Below are 15,136 nucleotides of genomic sequence, written 5' to 3'. Positions count from 1 at the left end.
GCCCAAGCCAACCCCCGCCCAAATAACCAACACAACCTCTGCCCCAATGCACCATGGCCGAGCCAAAAATTACCCTGATGCAGCACAGTGGGCGCGAGCGCACAACAAAGAGCTCGATAACCTAGACCAAAACAAGGTTATCACGTGGCTCCCCCCACACAAAATCCCCAAAACAACCAAACCCATACCACTAACAATGGGGTACCGCTACAAAAGGGACCAGAAGGGCGAGATCATAGAGCGAAAAGCAAGGTGCTCAGCAAGAGGAGACAAGATGATCCCCAACGTCCACTTCAACCCCGACAAAACCACGACATATATGGCGGACAAAACCACAGTCAGACTCCTATTTGCCATTGCCGCAGCATTTGACATGAATATCGCGCACATCGACATAAAATCAGCGTACCTGCATGAAAAGTTTGACCACTCCGGCAGCGTGCAAGTGTATGTACGACAGCACCCAAGGTTTGATGGAACATACACACACGCACACACAGTGGGCAGGCTGAACAAGAATATATACGGCACACCGGGAGCAGGACACACCTACCTCACTGCTGTATTCAAGCTACTTAAAAAGCACAGATTCAACCAATCAGAGGCGGACATGTGCCTCTTTCACAGAAGAGAAAATGGCCACACCATAATTCTCTCTATCAGCATGGATGACTTCACCATCATAAGTACGTCCAAAAAATTACAGACCCAGTTTGCAGCCATATTGGCCACTGCATACAACATCAAGCAACTGGGCGAACCAAGCCAACTACTAGGATGGACAGTCAAAAGACTCAAGAACGGCTCAATACATGCTTCACAACCAGCGGCGATACAGTACGTCGTCAAAAAGGCGGAAATGGGAGAATGCAATAGCAAACCAACGCCATACAACGACAACACAAAACTACATGGCCCTGTCCCCGCAGACGAACCAATGCCACAGGTCACCAAAACGTATCAACAGCTGCTAGGTGACATCAGATATATCGCAGACTCAACGCGACCAGACATATACTTTGTCGCAAACCGATTATCAGTGGCAGCAAAAAACCCCACGACAAGACATTAGAATGCCCTCAAGCGTCTGATCAGATATATGAAACACACACAGACGCATGGACTCATATTCGCAGCAGGAAAACACAAAATGGACCCGCACTGCATCCCCAACCTCCTCGAAACCTATAGTGACGCGGACTTCGCAACAGACGTCACAGACCGCAAATCCATATCAGGAATGATCCACATGTACAATGGGATACCCGTGTGCTGGGGCTCTATCAAGCAATCCATCACAGCATTATCAACATGCGAAGCAGAATATATTGCTGCAACATCGGCAGCACAGCAAACGACATGGATCAGACGTCTACTCAAAGACATCGGCATGCTGCCCCAAGACGCCACACCCTTCCACATAGACAACCAATCTGCAATACGAGTCGCAAAGAACAGTGGACCAACAAAACGCAGAAAGTTCATTGACCTCAGACACCACTACCTCACCCACCAAACCAGAGCAAAGGCGATAAGCATACACCACATTCAATCACAAGACATGCTCGCAGATATATTAACAAAGCCGCTAAAACCGAAACCATTCACACACTTAACAAAAAAGATACAAGTGTGCAACCCCCCACCCCCGCATCAAACAAAGGATCGCGCTACAGCGACGGGGGGAGTGTGATGATAACCATAACAGCGCAGTCGCAGTAGCGCTCACCAAGTGATGATAACCATACACGTAGTACACGCATCACAGCCACGCACAGACGACGGCGAGTGGCGACTAGCCTTAAGCGAGCAGGTGAGAGATAGGAAGATAAACTGAGTCATCGTCTCATCACCTTCAGCTTTGCACGCGCACAGTACCGGTACAGTAAATTTTACATGGCTGTGATTCCGCAATCTCAACCGCGCCAGGAGCTCGAGATCCGGAAGTGAAACGTGTCCACGTCGACAACACGCGCCCTGGATACATGCACTTACGACATACTGTATATATTTTTTGCCGACATTTTGCCCCTTTGCATTGTTTGCCACGAATTCCCATTCTCTGTAATCTCCCACCATCCCTGCCGTCCCTGCCATCTCCATTTTTTCCGCGATCCGTCCGGCGATCCGACTTCTGGGGTAGCTCCGCCCTCTCCGCCCTCTTTCCTCGGGATCAACATGGTGAGGTAGGGCGGAGAGGAGAAGTGGTGCGGAAAGCAGAGAGCAGAGGTAGCGGGGAGGGCAGAGGCGGTGTGTAGACACGAGATCGCGAGGAGGGGAGGGCAGAAGTGGGAGGGGGAGGGCAGACGCGGTGCGTAGACACGAGGTCGCGAGAAGGGGAGGGCAGACAGAAGCGGAGGGGAGGGCAGAGAAGAAGTGGGGGGAGGGCAGAGGCTGGGCGTAGACACGAGGTAGGGCGGAGGGAAGAAGTGGCGCGGAGGGCGATGGCAGAGGCGTGTAGACATGACGTGGCGCGGCGAAAAGAGGTGGCACAGAGGGAGCAGAAGTCAGAGGGATGATGGGTTGGAGGAACGGAAGCGGGAAGACGTTTCAAGGGCGAAAGGCTTAGTTGTTGAGGATTTGTTGCGGAATGTGTAAAAGGAATATGTTTACCGAGAGGAGAAATAAAAAGGTTTCTAGCTAAGACCCGTGCGCGTTTGAACTCGTTCGAAAGGGAGATGAGCATAGACGAGACGAGGTTGGTGAGGAGAGGAAGAACAATAGAAATACAATAGAAATACAATAAAAAGGCAATAGAAAGAAAGCAGAAAGAGAACAGAAAGAAAGCAGAAAGAAGTAGGAAGAAAGTAGGAAGAAAGTAGGAAGAAAGTAGGAAGAAAGTAAAAAAAAGGAGGAAGAAAGTAAAAAAAAGGAAGTAACTAAGTAACTAGGAAGTAACTAAGTAACTAGGAAGTAACTAGGTAAGCTACGAATTGCTTCGGGCCACCTTGGTTAGGTGCCGGTGGGAATCGAACCCAGGGCCTCGCAGGCGCAGAGTGGCAACTTCACCACCAGCAACTGGGGTGGTGGGAGTTTAGCAGGTGAACACGAGGATAGAGGCGCCCAAGGAACCACGGAGGATAGGGTGGTGGGTGAATCTGGAGAAAGGTTATAGCCGTACCGGCAATGCGCAAGAGGGAGAAGCGTTTCTGGTGGAGACGCCGCAGGATAGAGACCTGTATCCTACAGCAGGCCGCGAGTACAGTACAAGAGTGCACCTGAGAGAGACAGCGATGTCCATTTCATCAAAGCTAACGTCCACGTGTGCCACGTGGATGATCGGATCATAAAAGCTCTGGGTGCTGGGCGGCTTTGCGGCCAACGATCGAATGCATGAGGCGGGGCGTTGAGGGCCGTTCCTAACGACGAGCACGGTGTGCTAGCACGCAAGCACCCTGAAACTTGGCATGAATGTATTGGTTGAAAAAATTATTGGAAATGCTTTTACTCCCGTTCAACCAATCCATTCATGCCAAATGTCAGGGTGCTTGCGTGCTAGCACGGTGTGAATGTTTGAAGTAACGTCCGAATGCATGAGATGGCCTTGAAAGTTTCTTAGTCGTCTGTCTGCAGTAAGGACAACGAAAACCCTTCGCAACGGAACAACCGTACGACAGTCACATGTCAGGTCCGCTCCCACTCCCAGAGTTGTTTACTGTGAGATGAGGGGAAGCTGGTTGATAGATCATGCACACAAAGACATGGACTGGCAACGTCCATAAAACAAGACTCTCAAGCTTTCGTGACATCAAAATGAACTCCCTCCCTCTCTCCCAACTACTATGACGCACCATTACAACACGTCACGAATGCCTGGGGTGGCAAGCGTCTATGGCTTCTCGTGTGGTCGTTTAGACCACTACCTTCATGCAAACAACCAGATTAGCTACCGCTGCAACTACCACTGCATGATCGTGCCATATCAGTGAGTCTACTGTAGTCTCCAATTGAGCCAGGACAGCCTCAGACCCGTCCTCTCGCCTCGCACAACTCTTCCCTTGCGTAGAGTTATTTGCGATGCTTGTCCTGTATAGGAGACAGTGCCCATGTCTGCGGTCCGCAGAATTTGGACCGTGATGTCTTGCCAGTCCTCTGTCCACTCGCTACCAAGTTTGATCCCTCTGTCCACGTTCCACACCCTCACATTCTCGTCCCAGGATGCAAAGATCACATGTCTTCCGTCCGCACTGATGCCAACACTGTGCCCCCTGTCCGTGTGTCCAGTCAACGAGCCCCCTCCTTGTGCTCTGCCTGGTACGAATGCGGCAACCGCAGTGCAGTGTGCGTACGTCTCGTTGTCAGAAGATGGACTAGCGTTTCATAAAGCCGGGTGATGCATCCAAAACAACAACTCAGTTCTTGTTTTGCATGCATCACCCAGCTATGAAGACTTTCATGGCTCCTCTACTGTCGTTCTGACGATGATGCTCCCGCCAAAACTTTCGCACCTTCTTTTGTACTCATTATAAAGCGCATACAGCTGATGCCACGTGCAGAGCGGCTCGCCCCAGACTAGTAGTCTACGACGGTGTAGTTTGAGACTACACCGTCGTACACGTCAACTCAGCCCAAAAAATGCGGTCACCATTTCCTTCCTCGGTCACGGCAGCAAGGAACGAACACTGTCCTCTAGCCAGTGAAGGGCGTCTTCCCGGGGAGCACCGTCTTCCGCTTCCCTAACCATATCCAAGTATCTATATGCTCGCACGAGCGGCCTAAGATTGAAGAACACTTTCCTAATCAACCTAAGCAATCCGTCAATGTCTGCTATGTCCATTTCCTGTGCATAGAGCTCTAGGGTATCCCGGTTGCACCAGTCAACATCAAACAAAGGATGGCCTGCGAAAGAGCTGTCAAAGTCGAAAAATCGGACCCCTGGACCCTCATCGGCGCCCTTCCTGGTTAGGTTCCCGTCGGTCGTGTCATTGTGTATCAAACAGGTAGGCATTTCCAAATCAATAAGTTCCGTCAGATCATCTTGCAGCTTCCCCTTGATGCTCGACAGTTTCTGCCTTGCTTCCGTTTCTAGCACGGACAAAAGCTCCTTACACTGAAAAAGTGAGTTCAAGTTCTCACGCATCCACAGCGGTGAATAACATGGTAGTCCGGCCTCCAACAAATCAGGCAACACCTTTGCGCTTGCGCGGTGCAGACACGCCAGATCTCTTACGCCCTGCTTACACGCCTCATCTTTCAATCCACAGAAGCCAGTCTCGTTGCCGTGGTCCACAAGGATCATTTGACGACGTTCTACGTCTGCGAACAACGGCTTGGCGACAAGATCAGGAACAACGTTAGACATTATTGACGTGACTCCAGCATCGTTCGACGTGGATGTACTGCATTTAAGGTAGTAATCACTCTCATCCGTCTTGATCCTTAGCACGGCTCCTCTGGATGACGCACGGATCTGAACCAATTCCCCCATCACATGCACATTGTGTCCATGCAATATTTCGCGCACCTTTCGAAGCATTTCTTGATACCATTCAACAGAGGCCCAAGGCACCCGTCTAGGCGGCGAAACGTTGGCTATGGTCTGTTCCAGTTCTCGCCGAATCGCTTGCTCCGCTCCTTTCTCCGAGTGCGACACATGGACGACACCCGCTCTGTGATCATTGGTGATGGCCACCCAACTGCATCCAGAAGGCACTTCTTGAGATTTCTCATGGCACTGAGCAACAAGAATAGCGCGGTCCATAGTAGCTGAAAGGTTAGGCCTTTCAACGGACAACTCCTCAGAGTAACAATGTCGAAGAACAAGAAACGGAAATTCGATACCAATGACTGTCTTGGCAGCTCTGCACACATCCTGTGTCGAGCTGCGACATACGTCGTCAGAAAGAAATCCCGGAAGCCTCCACTGATCAGGACCACTTGCTACAAGCAAAACGTATTGATGGCTCACATCAAACGTAAGAAGTTGCACCTCATTGACCAAATCCCTTTCACAACGTGCTCTAGACGACTCGTAGATAGGCTGTTCGCTGCGGAGTGACATCTCTTCCGATCGTAGAAGAAATCTTGCGTGCTCGTTTTGTCGAGCTTGAGATATTTTCCGTTGAAGACTTGAAGGTCAAGCGTGTACCAGATCGCAATAGACCTCACCGTCCGAAGTGGGACAAGTCAAGCATGGAGTAAATGAGAGCCTCGTGGTACACGCGGTTACGTAAATTTTGAATATCTTTTTACAGCGAAAAAACAGGCCAAATTTTGCTGGACCGCGTCTGCATTTCGTAAATTCTGAACCATGCGACAGCACTGTACAGTACCAAGGGTACTGTTGTGCCCGGTCCCTTGGGCACCGTCAAATCAAGTTTTTATTGCTGGCCAGAGGCTGTTGGCGGGAATACTCCCGGTGCAAGCCTCCGCTCGTCGAGAATCCACTCGACTTCTCAGGAATCCACCTGATCTCGGCCTCTCCAATTCACTTGATGCCCCTCCCTTTTTCTCGTCCCCCCTGCCGCCGCGGGTCCCTTATATGCTATCTACTCTGCGCCCTCTCGCCACCTCAAGCGCTCGGAACGCTGTCTCCCTCGCTCCGTCTCCCATCCCCCTGGCCCCACACATGACCCCCCCTGCGCCCCTTTTCCCCTTCGCACAGTCCCCGCCCTTTCTCTTCGCGTCCTCCCCCGCGGCTCCGCTCCCTACTTCCAGGCGCAATTCCCCCGTTGGCCGGTGCTCGTCCGTGACCACACTTCTTTCCTTTCGCAGGCATTGCCGCCCTTTCAGAGAGCGTCCGACACGTGTACTGAAGCGCAACAGTACTGTAAATACTATCACAATGAAAGCGGCAACTGTACAATACGGCAGTGCACAATGGACACGTCCGTTGCAGAGGATACACTAGCGTTTTTAGTAATGCTTGATGACATACGAAGTAGATGATGGACGCAAAATCGAAGAACACTGAACACAAATTTAATACTAATGATTGTCTCCGCACCGCTGCACACACTAGATGCCGCACCCGCACTGTCACTAAGTTCATCAAAAGGAAATCTTGGAAGCCTTCATTCATCAGGACTACTTGCCACAGGCAAAGCGAATTGACGAATCACATCAGCGGCAGGACGTTGCACCTCATTGACTAAATCCCTTTCACAGCGTACTCTGGACGACTCGTGGGTAGGCTGTTCGCTTTGGAGTGACATCTCTTTCAATCCTGGAAGCAGTCCTGATATAGCCGTCCGTCGGTACTGTGATATTTGGTCATATGTTTCTCCTTTTCCTTTGTTGTAGTGCGCGTGGTGTTTTTTTTCACTTTCACAGTGCGACCGCAGGCTCTGCAAATCACGTCCACCATGTTTGTGATGTAGGCTGAAGAGAAATACTGGCGGAGGAGTCGGAACGGGCAGAACGGACTGGAATATCAGGACAGAACCTCCTTCCACAGAATAGTGCGGTACTTCTCAACTTGCTTTTTGTCTGGGCGGAGGGGCGGGGGGGGGAGAAGGGGACAGGGCCAAATGGAAGAATATCTTCACATTAAATACACTACGTACAGTACTGGGTGCGGGACCAATAGAGCAAGCACATGGTCAGAGTTGATCTACTTTTGTATCATGCAATATAGTACTTGTCTAATGGAAACGGATTCAGTAGATATTTTCTTTTGATTTCCTTGAGCCTTTTTACCCTAGCTTGATTTCAGATTGTTTTTCATTGTTATGTGGCCGTTATGTGGCCGTTATGTGGCCGTGTTGCTTCAAGATACCAAGGGGGCAACAATGATGTTTTGAGCACATGCGAGTTGGAGCTCCCACGGGTACAGATCGTTCCGCCAGTCGTTGTTGAGTTCGAGGTCCACGGTGGCCGAGATCGTGTTTGAAAGACGCTCCGTACTCGTGGCGACGGTGTCTGAGGAAAGCGAGGCGAGAAATTTGAGGAAGGCGGGGGGGGGCAAAGGTTAGGGTAGTTTGAGGGCGGGGGTATGGAGGGTAAGAGGGATGCTGTGGCTGCGGAAGAGGGCGGATGGGAGGGCGAGGACGGGGATAGGGGCTTGGCGTCGGCGGGAGCTGTAATCATTCGCCTGGAAGATTCTACTCAAGGAAATGGTACACGTTTCTGTACATATCGATATGGATATCGATGACCCTTCGGACCATAATTTGTGCGTGAGCATTAATTAGATGTTACACAGTTGTGCACAGTCGTACACCGCTTACGACTGTACAGAGGCCACAGAAGGTGTTACTGTCTTTTGCTGATAGCATCCAACCTTTGTACGGGATAGCACTTGGAAGAGTTAATTGCAGTGCCCGTCATGACCTAAGGGAAAATTGGAACTATGTAATTCTTCGTCTTCATGCCTAATTGCTCATGTTAAGCGCTGCACGACCTTTCAGGCGTGTACTCGTAGCGCGGATACCTCGTAATGGAGGTCTATAAATCCCGGAGCGCTGTGTAACCTCCAGGGGAATAAAGGCATCGAACAACGGGAGCGTCTATCCGTCTGTGCGAGGTACCTTCTCTTTCTGTTTTTCCCCACAAGTTGCTACAGACCAAGCATGGCTCTTCCGTTTACGAGACGCGAGCCGCGCGGGAGGGGGAATCGGGGTGGAGTTTAGGAGTTTAACGCGAGGATAGAGGCGCAAGGTGGATGAACATTGCTGCATTCGCACTTGAAATGCCGAACTTACACCGCAGTGGCAGCGGCTTGGCGGTGACGATGCAGCAATGCGGCAACGCGGCCACGCGGCAACGCGCAGAAGCAATAAAAGGGGGGGTTCCCCTATTTTTGGAACAGACCCCAAACAATTGAATATGCAAAAAATAAAAAAAAAGTACCCATTACTGGGGCCAGCGGAGAATTCTTAACTGGCAAGCAGCGACTGTCAGAGTAATTGACTAGCCGAGTAGTCACTTTAATTAGCTTATCATTATCAATTTAGGTTAAACTATGTAGGCTACATTTAGCTATGAACAATAGAGTCCCTTAAGGACGTGCCACCTACAATTCTACCTGTGCAGGGTGTAACCGTTCAGAGACATTATATGGGTGGCGCAACCTCCCTTTTATGGTAGTGCGCCTACTGTTATTGTAGAGTCAAAAGGACTATAAAGCTAGGTCGAAGACGCTACTCGTCTTCGACCTCAGCACATTGAACCCATCTGAACAACAACCCGACAACTACTGTCCGCACCGTGCTCACCCGTCCCCTCGCGCAGTTTCAAGGCAATAGCCTGCTGCCTCCCTCACCGCCCCCTTTTTGTCATACCAACAACCCCGCCGGACCGCCCCACCCGGTCGGTCTCCCGACACTGATCAGTTTAAGGGACCACCGCCCCATTTGGTCCTGCCCCGCTCCGCTGATAAGACCTTCCTTATTTCAACTTCGTTTGAAGCCGTTTGCGCATCTTTAATAAGTCCGCCTTATCGACTCCGCTGAATTGGAAATCAAGATTTTTTTCAAGTATCTACTTTGTCCCTAACGTTTACTGTACATACTACTGTATAGTTTTACAGTAAACGTTATACATTTGGGCTACAGTACTACGTACTGTACGCCTGGCGCAACAGCGCAGTAGTTTATGGCACGTGTGAAGCGCTCTACCAATTACCCCGACCTAATTCGCGAACGCCGCATCGCTGCTGCCGCCGCTCGCTTTAAGGCAACCGTAACCGCGCCGCCGTTTCGCTCACCGCCATCTACCCTCTCTGCCGCCGCATTACCGCCGCCGAATCGCTCGCCGCCAAGTACACCCCTCGCCGCACAAATACAACACGTGGCCACTACTCCTCCCCGCCCCTCAGTCACCCCGCCGATCTCCCACAGCGGAACCACCGCATCACATTCTACATTGTTCAAGGCGCCCCGTTTGGTGGACATCGAAGCTACCGAAGCCTCGAACGAGGACACCTCCGCGCCCGTAGACCCTGTATTCGACCTCGACACCGGTCGTGCGCTACATATATATCGCGTCGCAACGCAGCGCGCTAATCGATGAGCTAATCCTCTGCGCCGTCGGCCCCTCGTCTACCGCTGCGAACCGTGCGCACGAAGCTTTCCTAGCTACCGCTAGCGCCGCTCTCACGAGGCAGGTCTGCCTCACCGACGTGCAGTAGCTGTCGCAGAACACCCTACCCGCAAACTCACCTGCCACTTGTGCGACCGCCGATTTGCGAACGGGCACGACGCTGACGCTCATTACGGTGGCACTATTCACCATCGTGCCATACGTAAATTGCGCACTACTTGCAAATAATTAGAGTTTAAATTTTTTTGACTCACGTGAAATTGTCTTAACTTCTTTACTTCAAAGTTTTTGAAAAGGACACTTGTTACTAGAGCAAATTTTTTGGCGCACCACGGACCCACGTGTGCCTACCTGCCACGCACACACGTGCTGTCAGTGTGCACGCAACCACGTGTAACTGCGCGCACACGCAACCACGTGTTACTGCGCGCATACGCAACCACGTGTTACTGCGCACATACGCAACCACGTGTCACTGCGCACACACGCAACCACGTGTTACCCCACGTGTTCATACCGACTACGCATACACGGGTACTACTATTGTACACGCGCACACGGTTCGCGTACACACGTGTTAGTACTGTTATACGAGTAATCGTCCCGCCCCAGTGAACGTACACACGTCTGAAATACTACTACGAGTACAAAACACCACACGTTTACACGTAGTACACTCGCCACGTTACTATAGGAACGCTTTTCGAGGTCAACATTCGCGTTTAGCCCGGATCCATTTTAGTTATTATTTTGCAATAATTTTTAATATGGCTAGTCTAAATTGTATCCGAGACGCTTTGTCAAACTATGACCCCCGATCCATGATCCAATGTGATATCAAGGCTACGATAGCTCTCCATGTTATGGCGGATCCACAACCTGCCTCAGATGTTTGTGTACACAAACATCTACTAACGTTAGTAACCTTCGTGCTGATCTTTTCCCAGAAGCTCTATACGCAAGGGAGATGTTACGAGGCCCCACCGTGTTATATCGACTTATCCGGGACTACCTAGTGGTTAAGGGATTGTCGTACACCGCGCACCCCTCCACTAACCGCATTTCTCACGGTCTAGTTAACATGATCTATGAGGACAATGCAGACCGTATGCTTGCCAACCAAAGTCTCGTCAGATCTTCCATCGGCTCTACACATGGAAGCCAGCAATCTTTCCCCCAGTCCCATGACCCGCCCAACTCCAAGATTGCGCACAACATATCGTCCCGATTCAAGAAGGACAACCGATATACCGGGAAAATTGGGGAAGACATTCAGGATGCAATCAGCAAGTATCGTGATTATGCTGAAGATTTTCACCTCAGTGATGAGCAAATGCTTCGATTCTTTCACAACATCTTTGATGGAAAAGCTAAGCGATTCTACCGCTCCCACGTCATCAGAAACGCGCAAGACTTTAACGCAGCCGCTTCACGCATGGTTAACGAGTTTAATAGTCTTACGCGACAGAATAGGGTTCGTAAACTCCTCCAAAACCTCCCACTTTCGCGAATTATGGACACAAAACGAATCTTTGTGTCAGAAGCTTTGGAAGAACTTCGTGAAACCATCACAAAGTATACTCCACAAGGTCGTCCCACGCACCAAACGGCACAAGATAAAACGGAGTATCTTCACGACGCCGTAATTGGACTCGAGTGGGCCAAGAGCGTCTTAACACAAAGCTTGGCTGCCATACCCCCTTGGACGTTTCAGCAGCTCTATACTGCTCTTGATGCCGCTTGGCTGCAGGAACAGAAGCAGAAAGAAGGACGCCGTCGTGATCACAATGAAGTACACCGTACCCATCCTTTGCCTCCCATCCCTGGTATTCATTTCCAACGTCAGAACACGTATGGCATCCCCCGCCGCCCCGGTTCCGCTTCTTCAAACCCAAGGACGACATTTCCTCGCCAACGTTTCTCCCACAACCCCGCCCCGACCCAGAATGGTGCATATCGCTTCGGAAATATTCGTGCTTGCCACAACTGTGGAAGTAAATTTCACCTCATTCGGGACTGTCCCAAGCCCTTAGCTCTCAGGAAGAATGTCAGCCACATGTTACAGACCAGACCAACGAAACGCATCCCCTACGAGCTATGCGAGCAAGCCGAACACGCCCTAGGTACGAATGAGATCGATTTCGCAGCTTTCGCAGACGAACCACAACATGACCCCGGTGACGTGATTCTCAATGATTACACCCTCAACAATGATGACGATGCCGCAGATCAGGCTGTGACACATCATCAAGTAGTACACACGCCACTGAAAGAAGAAGACATACTGTGGGATACTGTAGACAATCTTGATCCAATGGATTTTTAAGTAGCAGCAGTCAACACCCACAAAGTAAAACAAATTCCTTTGCGACTGTCTGCGGAAAGAAGCGGTGTAAATTCAAAATCCACCACACCATCCGGGACCATAGTCCTGCACGAGCTAGGACGACCAGCCACCCACCCAAGTGGGATGGAGCTTGTCTTGATACTGGTGCCCAGCGAACTGTCGTTGGCCTCGCTCAATCCAAAGCCTACTGTCGATTCACTGGCACCAAATTCAAGCCCAAGCCGAGCCCGATACACTTCAGATTCGGTAATGACTCCCAAGCTTCACTTGGAACCATGAACATATCCATTCCCATTGCTGATGGTTACTTAATTCGCGAACAGGTTGACATTGTCAAGGCCAATGTCCCCTTTCTTATTGGACTTGACCTCTTGGACAAGTACCATATGTTCATTGATAGCGTCAACAACATGCTCCGATCGCCTAAGCTTGGTCTTGACATACCCCTTTGGCGCAAGCTGGGTCCCCCTTTCTTGGGGCGTCCGCGGATCAGTGACGCCCCCCGGATTATTCGAGTCCGTACGACACGAACCCTTCTCCGGCGACCTTGGGCTCGCAGGAGTCAGGGGGTCGACCGAATATTTTCGGTCGTTGCCCCCGTCGCCATTGTTACGCCTCACTGGGACGTCGGCGTCTTGTCCTCCTAACGTCGGGCCTTCGGAGGCCTCGACGTGCGCTCCCTCCTGTATCGGCATTACAGGAGCTCCCGTGCTCGCCTCCGGTAGCGGGGGATGTATTATCGGACAATACCTCCCGTGTCCTTGGCGAGCACGCCACAGGAAGGTCAAATTTATGATAAATTTAATAAAAGCAATAATGTGGTTATTTTTGGGGCCAAAAAATGCTGGATTTTTGCCAGCAATGAACGGTGGTCCGTGCTTCATTGGTTCGCGAGCAGCAATCTTTTGCCAAATTTTAAACCGTTCTCATTCAGCACGGGGATGAGGGGCGTGTCTGGTTCCGGGCAGTGACTGAACCAGAATGTTTTGCTGGAGTGCCAGAGTTGTAACGGAAATGTTTTTTTGATACGTCGATGTAGCAAAGTGATGTGCTATTTCGCTGCCTAAAAACGCAGCGCTTGGCCGTGATATCTTTAACCTTCACGTGATCAAACCAGAATACGCTCATGCTTTCCTGCGCTAGTACCAGACGCGTGCTTGGACCCTTTCACGTTTTCCCAATCCATCGAATCCTCTCTTTCCCTCCGTTTCCCTTTCCTTCCCGACTTTGCTCATCCTGTGTTCCTACTGAGGCGCCATGACCCCGCGAAGAAGGTCTGGGAAGAAACCCGCTGCGTCAGGCAATCAGCGAGGCCGCTCATCTCGAAAGTCTAACAGCCGAGCGCCTGGAGCCCAGGTTCCCGCGGAACGCCGGTCATCCCCTCGTGTTGCGGCCAAAGCTACTCCCGCGGCAGCTAGACAGGAAACCCGTCGGGTTTCAAGTAATACGGTCAGGACGCCCCGAGGCAGTCCGCCATCTGACACATGCTCGCTTCCCGTTCGAAGTCAGGGAAGCGGCCCGTCCGATGCAGCACAATCGCGTTCGGGCAAGCGCAAGCGCGGCATCGGCTCGTCTCTGAGTGAAGACTTTTCCCTTTTGTTCGGGGATGGAGATCAAGGCGAGGAAGATGAACACCCAGAACGCAAACGGGCGAAGCGTCGGTTGTTCGAGCTCCATGGACGCGAGCCAGAGGAGGACGTCGACGACATTGTGCAGGCTAGTGCAGCAGAGATGTACGAAGTCGCCCAAACTCCAGTTGTGAAAGACGTCATCGTTCCCACGCGTCGTGAGTCCGTGGCAGGTTCCTTGCCGAGTCAGCCACGGGGCTCCAATTTCTCTCGAGAATTTGAGGAAGACTCTAACCACGGAGTACTTCGAGTCATGCGGGAACTGCATGCTCGTTTGGAAAAGCAGCTTGCCATTGAAAAGAAAGAAATTCTTGGTGCAATCAAGGCTGTATCTTCTCGTGTCTCCACTTTAGAGAGGACGTTATCACGCTGCCAGAACGCCGTCAACATTGTTCTTCTGAATTCCGCACTGCCGAAGACGGGAAAAGCAGTAGAGAAGGCCTCTTTGATCGACCTCCTCAGGCCTATGGAGGACATATTTGGAGGGAAATTCATGTGCGTTATCTTTACAAGAGCGCTGATAAATTGCACCATGAGAGTTCTTCCTCAGAGAAAAGAAGCGAAGGAATCTTCGGAAGGTGGGAGTCGTGACTCACAATCTGAGAAGCTTCGCTTGGACGTCAATAGTTCCGAAGTGTTGGGGTTCGGGCTTTTACTTGTCGAGGTCCTTTTGTGGAAAAGGGACCCAAGCGAGGAGAAAACCGAGGAGCTGCTGGGTACGAAGCAAGCCCGTCAGTATCTGGTCCTGCGAAAGGCTTGGGGAAAGAGCTTGATTGCAAATGCAATGAACAACCCGAGTATTGGGACGAAGTCACTCGAAATGGTACATCCGAACATCCGCGGGAAGCTGAAGACCGCTGAGAAACCTTTTTGGCTGAGGCCGGGCTATATAAGAATGATCACAGTCGAGTCTTTCTTCAACGAAGAATTTGCTTCGACGGCCATCAAGAAGGCCCGGCGTGTGGCTCGGCGTCGAAGCGATAAGATGGTGGAAGATGAGCCAATTGGATTCATCAAGGACGAAGACATTAGGGTTGAGATCGTTCGCCGCGTTTTCAAGATGGGTAAGCAGTTCCTGAACAAGTTCAGGGAGCTTGGGCGGAAATCCTTCTTTCAAAACTTCTCATATGTTTTCCAAAGTGAAGTGGGAGTCTCATTCCAGTATGAGAATCCACCCCGC

At 51.0% G+C, this 15,136-nt stretch overlaps 2 protein-coding genes; both read right to left on the bottom strand.

The window, feature by feature from the left end:
• Positions 1-3,629: 3,629 nt before the first annotated feature.
• On the bottom strand, positions 3,630-5,428 carry CHC_T00000822001 (hypothetical protein). XM_005710836.1 is given in 2 exon segments: positions 3,630-4,600; positions 4,601-5,428. The coding sequence occupies 1 exon segment, from the start codon at positions 5,426-5,428 to the stop codon at positions 4,601-4,603; it is 828 nt and encodes a 275-aa protein (XP_005710893.1). The 3' UTR covers positions 3,630-4,600.
• A 1,476-nt stretch (positions 5,429-6,904) lies between these two features.
• On the bottom strand, positions 6,905-7,306 carry CHC_T00000821001 (hypothetical protein). XM_005710835.1 is given in 2 exon segments: positions 6,905-7,159; positions 7,160-7,306. 1 exon segment carries the CDS (start codon positions 7,304-7,306, stop codon positions 7,160-7,162), a length of 147 nt encoding a protein of 48 aa, XP_005710892.1. The 3' UTR covers positions 6,905-7,159.
• Positions 7,307-15,136: the final 7,830 nt, after the last annotated feature.

This window comes from Chondrus crispus, genomic scaffold (assembly GCF_000350225.1).
Source record: "Chondrus crispus Stackhouse genomic scaffold, scaffold_636, whole genome shotgun sequence".
Lineage (NCBI taxonomy): Eukaryota > Rhodophyta > Florideophyceae > Gigartinales > Gigartinaceae > Chondrus > Chondrus crispus.
This window is presented reverse-complemented; position numbering and strand designations above follow the sequence as displayed.